The 7,500-nt window shown below is 45.5% G+C and overlaps 1 protein-coding gene across 1 annotated transcript in view; it reads left to right on the forward strand.

The window, feature by feature from the left end:
* The window catches only part of dally (division abnormally delayed protein), a 439,028-nt gene that overhangs the window by 337,296 nt on the left and 94,232 nt on the right, over positions 1-7,500 (forward strand). The window contains exon 4 of the mRNA XM_086531329.1: positions 6,145-6,220. Within this exon, the coding sequence (XP_086387455.1) occupies positions 6,145-6,220 (76 nt within the window). The remainder of the gene's footprint in view (positions 1-6,144; positions 6,221-7,500) is intronic.

Below are 7,500 nucleotides of genomic sequence, written 5' to 3' on the forward strand. Positions count from 1 at the left end.
TCTCTCTCTCTCTCTCTCTCTCTCTCTCTATATATATATATATATATCTATATATATATATATATATATATATATATATATATATATAGATACATACATACACACAATTATATATGTATATATACAATTATGTATGTATATAGATGTATATATAGATTTATCTATATATATATATATATATATATATATATATATATATATATATATATATATATACATACATACATACACATATATGTGTGTGTGTGTGTGTGTGTGTGTGTGTGTATGTGTGTGCGTGCGTGTGCATGTGCATGTATATATATGCATGTATGTATACGTGTATGTCTATACACAAACGCATACACGCGCGCGCACATACATATAAATACAAACATACACATACGCAGATATTTCTACATACACAAACACAGCTCACATGCACGTGTATATTCTTGCGCACACATTCACATGAGTGTGAGGCGAGGCGCTCATTTCATATGCCACCTAATTACTTTCTTCCGAGAACATTAAAGATTTCGAAATCTGCCTCGAAGACAGTTTTAAGGGACAAGTTCCAGGAGTTATAAGGAGATGGCGAAAACAGATGATAAAAGAAGAAAAAAAAAGTAGAAAGAGAAAGATAGAAAGAGAGAAAAAAAAAATGAATACCGGAGTCACCGTCTTGGAGCCAGAATGCCAAGGGGGGGATGGGGAGGGGGGTGGGGGTAGTGGGGATGGGGAGAGGTTGCTCTTCGTCGACGGTTGCATCTGCATATGCAAATCCGGCGGCTGTAAGTGGGGGTGGGGGGGGTATGGCATAGGTGAGGAGAAAGTACCTCTTCAGACGCCCTTTTGAGTCTTTGGGGGAGGGAGGGGGGAGGGGAGAGGAAGGGATAGTGGGGGGAGTGGTAGGGGATGGTGAAGGAACGGGGAGAGGCTGATAGGGAAGGGAATGGGGGTAGGAAAAGAGGGAGCGGAGGAATTGAAGTGAGGGAAGAAGGAGGAGATGGAGAGAGAGAGGGAGAGAGAGAAAGAAAGAAAGAAAGAAAGAAAGAAAGAAAGAGAGAGAGAGAGAGAGAAAAGAGGAAAGGAAGAATTAAGGGAAGAAAGAGGAGGGGAGGAGGAGAAATAACTGAACGAAGATGAGAAAAGGTAAAAAGCGAAGGAAGAAAAGCGAAGAACTGAGATAAGGAGGGAGAGCCGGAGAAAGGGAGGGGGAAATAAGAGGGAAGAGGGTCGTAAGGAAATATTTTTCCAAGGCAAGAGGGAAACATCGTGCCTGCGAGCTGATGTCGCTCTGGTGCTTGCCAAGTTGCTTGATATTATTATTACTGATCTGCAAAGGTGTAGCTATTTTATATACATTCCCTCTCTCGTTTTATTACATTTTAAGGTGTATTGCGTGGGATTCTGCATGTTGATAGCATGATGTTTTTATTTTTTGTATATATTTTTTTCCCGCTATTTGTTACGTCTTGAGATATGTTGAATTTGGATGTTGAGGTTAAATTAGAGACATTGTATAGAAAGCTCAAGGACATCATATGTGGAGACCTGCATAAAGTTAGAACGATATGTAGGAGCAAGTCAGAGCAGAGAGAAATATCTTGCTGTGTGTGGGTGCATGTGGGAGTATGTGAAACATTCCTGGACATGTTTGGACATGTTGACTTATGCGGCGAGGTTCCAGAGGATGCAGAAAAATACTACAATCCTATAAATACAATCTGTAGAATTTTATGAGAGAAAAAATCTTACATTTATATATAAAAGTCAAATCAACATCTAAATCTGGATATTCTCTGACACGCCAAACCTCATGCCGAGTCGCAAAGCATGTATGTAGAGACACTGTGTCAAAATATGTGGAAGGAACATGTAGGGAAGACTATCCCTCTTCAGCACCTGCTCCCTCCTGTCAGCTCGGAGAGGGGGGGCGGAGGAAGGGGAGAAGGGGTGAGAGGGGAGGGGAGGGGGGTCGATGTTCCCCGATATCTCTCTCTGATAAATATGTATTGTTATTGATCCTAGACTTAGTTACTTGCGTCTCTGGAGGTGAGAATCCTTCGCCATCAGAGGTGGGGGGAGGGGAGGGTAGAGCGAAAGGGGGGTGGGAGGTCCTACCCCATCGATAACAAGAGTCGTGCACGAATACTTACAGCCGTGCACGCACGTACTTGACCGGGGAACACGCACCGACAGGGCGCTACTTCACCGTTCGACTCTCGGTTTGAGTTTGAAAGAGGGGAAAGACAAGATTCGAGGGAAAGCGGCCTCTTGACAGGCACTGGTCGTCGCAGATAGGCTGAATAAAAGGCTCGCAGGCCAGTCATGCATCCGCCTCCTTTTGTCTTTCATGTCCTGCAACACGTGGATCAATATCTTGCATTGTGTACGAGATCGTGCTATCTTACCCCGACCGAGAATAGGTGACTAAACCTGGCGTTGCGGACCTTAGATTTTTTCCTCCACTACGAGGCATGAGTAAAAATTTATGGACTGCGGCCGGAACAAACAGGCACATTACTCGATGAAGAAGAAAAAAAAGGAAATGATAACAAGGATTATGATAATAATAATCCGGATTGATATAATTAGGTGTTCGGGGGTAATTATGCTAATGGCACAGCTTTCCCAAGGATGCATCTCGTTACTCGACAATGGATGGCGGAGTCCCGAGCCGTCTCTGTTATCACCATTAGACATCACCATTAAGGTCCCCCTTCACCAATGCCATGGTGGGGCGGACGAGCGCGATGGTGACCCCCCACTCCTGGTGACCCCCGAGGATAATGACAAGTCCTAGTAATACTAGTAGTGGGGTCATCTTTCTTGTTTTATCAGATGCCGTCTCTTGCAACGGCCATGACAGTGCAGTTGCGAGGAAGTCGCCGAGTGACAGGCTAATGGCCATCCCGAGCGCTATCTGTCATGCGCTAAGTGTTTTTCGGGCGAATTGCGAGCGGTCGGTCAGCCGCTAACGACCGGTCGCTCGCGGGGAAATTACCCGCCGCCGCTCGCCCAGTCGGCCGGCGATGACAGTAATAAGGAGCGCCTCCGCCTTCGCCTCGCCGTTGCTCAAGGACGAGCTCGAGGGGCGGCGCCGGCACGGAGGGAGCGGGAGGGGGAGGGGGAGGTGGGAGGGTGCCTCGCGTGTCGTTTCTTGATTTGGCGGAGGGAGGGAGGGAGGGAAGGAGGGAGAGAGGGAGGGAGGGAGGCAGAGGGGCCTGGCGAGGGAGGGCGGGCGAGAGGACGGGCGTGCTTGTGTTCGCAGGCGTATGGGGGCGGTGTAGGTGCGTGTCTTTGGGGGGGGGGGGGGGGGGTGGAGGGGGGTCTGTGAAGGTTTTTGCATGCGTGCGTGCATGTCGATTTGTCTATGTATATGCTTACATGTATATCAGTAAGTTAGTATTTATATATATATATATATATATATATATATATATATATATATATATATATTTATCTATCTATACATTCGTGTGTGTATATACACTCACCTATACAAACATTTATGTATATATGTATATACACATAAACATATACTCACTTGCACGTACTTATACCCGTAAATCAAAAATGAAAGATAAAAAGAGAGAGAGAGAGAAGGAGAAAAAGAAAAAAGAAAAAAAGAAAAAGGAAAAAGAAGGCAGACGAGAAGGAAAGAAAGAGAGAAAGAGAAGCGAAGAGCCAAGGGAACAGCCAAGGGGAGACTATCACGACCTCCCCGCGTGACGGGCGACGCCGCGCCTCCCCTCCCGAGTGGAGGATGTCGCCCACTCTTCTCCAATTAATCTTTCCCGATGGGTTATATGTGGAGAAAGGAGGAGGGGGGAGGGAGGGAGGGAGGGAGGGAGGGGGATTTGGAGAAGGATTTGGAGGGAGAGGGAGAAGGGATGTGGGATATGGAAGGGGGAGGAGGAAGGGATGGGGGTGGAGAAAGGAGGAGGAGGGGAGGAGGAGGGAAGAGGGAGATGGAAGGAGGGGGGGTGAGAGGAATGGGAGGGAAGGAAGGATGGGAGGAGTGGAGGAGGGGGAGGGGTGGAAAACGATGGTGTCATTCAGTCTTTATAATTAGTAGGGGGAGGGGCGCTGAAATTTGTAAAGATGGCCTCGTTCTTATTTCCCGCCATGGGTTGTAATGCGGGGGAGGGAGGGGGGGGGGTTGGCATTCGGGGCCGCCTCGGTCTGTTTGTTTCTTTCTTTTTTTTTGCCGCTTCATTTCTGGTTTGTTTTTTTTATCTCTCTTCTCTTTCTCTCTCTTTCGCTCTCTCTCTCTCTCTCTCTCTCTCTCTCTCTCTCTCTCTCTCTCTCTCTCTCTCTCTCTCTCTCTCTCTCTCTCTCTCTCTCTCTCTCTCTCTCTCTCTTTTTCTCTCTTTCTCCTCTGAAAATATATCGACATTAAAGACAAATGTCTTTCTCTTCAGTTAACCCGAATTCGTCTTAAAAAAAGACGAGAAACAAACAAAAACAAACAAACAGAAAACTTAACTCGCTTTCAGTACAAGGTTCCTTTCGTTTTTTTTCTTTTTCATTAATTGCTAATTCTCTCATGAGTTTCATTGCTCTCTCACGCCTGTGTTGTGGAAGAGAACTGGTCACTTCACTGAGATACAAAGAGGGAGAGGGGAGAGAGAGAGAGAGCGAGAGAGAGAGAGAGAGAGAGAGAGAGAGAGAGAGAGAGAGAGAGAGAGAGAGAGAGAGAGAGAGAGAGAGAGAGAGAGAGAAGAGAGATGTGAAAATCGCATGAGAGAAAGAGACAAAATGAAAAATATGGAGAGAAAATATCATTCTGACATATGAGAGATCTGAAGATGATATAATAACGGCATGCCAGAGAGACAAAAACTGAAAGAGACATGACATATCATGGGAGAGATAGAAGTGAGAAAGTGACAAAGAATACGAATCTGCCATGAAAAAGACAAAACGTTGAAAGAAAGATAGATAGAAAATTAAATAATAACATGAAAGAGAAAGACAAAAAAGCGAAAGATAAATAGAGAATAGACATGTTAATGATATGTTCTTGTCCTGCGTCTGTGTTGTCAGTCTACTTTGCCGCCCATTTCTTTCTTTCTTTCTTTCTTTCTTTCTTTCTTTCTCTCTTTCTTTCTTTCTTTCTAATCGTGCTTCGTATCTGGCGGTGGAAACGTTTAGGTGTCTGTGTATGCAGGGGGGGATAGGAGGAGGGGAGTGGCACCCGCCTCCCTTCTCCTCCCCCCTCCCCCTCCCAGTCCCACTCCCACACCTGTCATTAATGTTGCCTGTCACGGAAAATGACACGAGCTAGAATTACAGTCACTCGGCTGGCCTCGCACATCGATCCCGCCATCCGGGACATCATTCTAGGACTTCAACGCGTGTGACAGGTCGCTTCTGTAGGCGCCGCGGGACCGACTGTGGGCCTGCCTGTAGGTTGTTGATTTGTGTTCAGGGTTCCTTTGTCGGGTCCCTACGTCTACAGGTTGTTTGTTTATCGGTTTCTTTGTGTGTGTGTGTGTGTGTTTGTGTTTTTTTTTTCTGTGTAGGCTATTTGTGTTATTTATTGTATTTTTTTTGTCTGTGTGTCTATAGGCTGTTTGTTTGTGCTCGCGTGTTTGTATTTCTGCAGGCTGTTTGTTTCTCTTAAGTTGTTTAATTTAATGAGTTTTACAAGAACACAAACTGGCTGTAGAATATTTACCCACTTGTTTCTTTACATATGCATGTGTAATAAAAAGAAGCCTGTATTTTTTGTATCATTATCTTCATGGACGTATTTGCTTTGGCATTAATGACAGGCTTTCTGTCTTCGTAATGTAAGCGAGAAACCCAGTCGCAGATACCGTGACAACAGTTGCATTGCAATATTGCAAGATCTATTTCTAAAAGGTCTAATAGCTGCCAAGCGAAAGTATAGAACAGTAAAACAAAACGATAGATTAATATAAATAAAATAAAACAAAAACAAGAGAACAGCAAAATGAAATATATATAAAAAGATGAAGTTAGATAAAAGCCATTAATCATAGTGAGATTAATATGAATAAGATAAAACAAAAACAAGAGAATAGCAAAATGAAATCTATGAAAAAAAAATAAAATTAAATAAAATCCATTAATCATAGTGATCCCGAGAGAGGACCTCCTCATTTCATCTCCTTTTCTTCTCCAACGCAGGTGCGACGGGAATGCGGCGCCCCGACCCACTACGAAGCCACTGCCGTCGAGGAGAACCACGCCCAAGAGACGCCAGGTACTGTGTCCTCCTTCGTCAGGTTGATTTTGTTGGTGGTGTCTGTGGTGGATATGGGGGTGGGGGTTATGGCTGTTTATAGTAGGAGTGGCACTGTGTTTTGGTATAGATAGATAGATATACATATACATATACATATACGTATACGTATATATATATATATATATATATATATATAATATATATGTATATATATATGCATATGTATGTATGTATATATGTATATGTGTGTGTGTTTGTGTGTGTGTGTGTGTGTGTGTGTGTGTGTGTGTGTGTGTGTGTGTGTGTGTGTGTGTGTGTGTGTGTGTGTGTGTGTGTGTGTGTGTGTGTATGTATGTGTGTGTGAGAGAGAGAGAGAGAGAGAGAGAGAGAGAGAGAGAGAGAGAGAGAGAGAGAGAGAGAGAGAGAGAGAGAGAGAGAGAGAGAGAGTAGACTGTAGACATACAAATATAGAACTAGCAGTTCAGTGCGTGGAAATCTAGACAGGATAAAATCTCGGTGAGTGCGTGCGTGCGGGTATAGGCTAAATATAGCTTCTATATCAATCTATATCCCGAGAGTGCCACACTCAGCGAGGCGTGTGCCGCAAGCAGACAGTGCCACGCCGGCCCTGGATAATGCGCCCGCTCAGGGGAGTGTTTGCGTCCGTGTCTGTCTGAGACGAGCGCCCATTCCCGCCCACGACCCATTCCCAGCTCCCTATTCCCGCTCTCGTCTTCATTCCTAACTCCCAATTCTCTCCCACGTTCCCATTCCTAACTCCCTATCCTCACCCTCGTTCCCATTCCTAGGTCTTTATTCCCGCTCTCGTTTCCATTCCAAGTCCTCCCAGTCCCCTGCGCATCGCTTTGTTCTTCTCCCTCGCTCTCCCCCCATAGATAATCCCATTTCTGCAGTTTCCTTTTCCCACCTTCTATCACCCCTCTTCATCTTCCTTCTCTCCTTCTCAACCTCCTTCCCTTCTTCTCCCTCCTCCATCTACCCAACTTTCTCTTCCACACCTTACCCCTCCTCCTCCTCCTCCTCCTCCTCCTCCTCCTCCTCCTCCTCCTCCTCCTCTTCCTACTCCCCTTCCTCCTCCTCCACCTCCTCTTCCTCCTCCTCCTGTCCTCCCTCCTCCTACTCCCCTTCCTCCTTCTCCACCTCCTCTTCCTCCTCCTCCTCCTCTACCTACTCCTCAGTCGTTCAGGTCAAGGGGAAAGAGGTGGGAAGAGGGGGAGGAGAAGGAGAACCAATAACATAGAGTCTAGAGGAAGAGGTTTCAATGGGATGCATTTGCC

The sequence above is a fragment of the Penaeus japonicus genome, unplaced genomic scaffold (genome assembly GCF_977035675.1).
Source record: "Penaeus japonicus unplaced genomic scaffold, GWHDUDI00000001_assembly GWHDUDI00000035, whole genome shotgun sequence".
Classification (NCBI taxonomy): domain Eukaryota; kingdom Metazoa; phylum Arthropoda; class Malacostraca; order Decapoda; family Penaeidae; genus Penaeus; species Penaeus japonicus.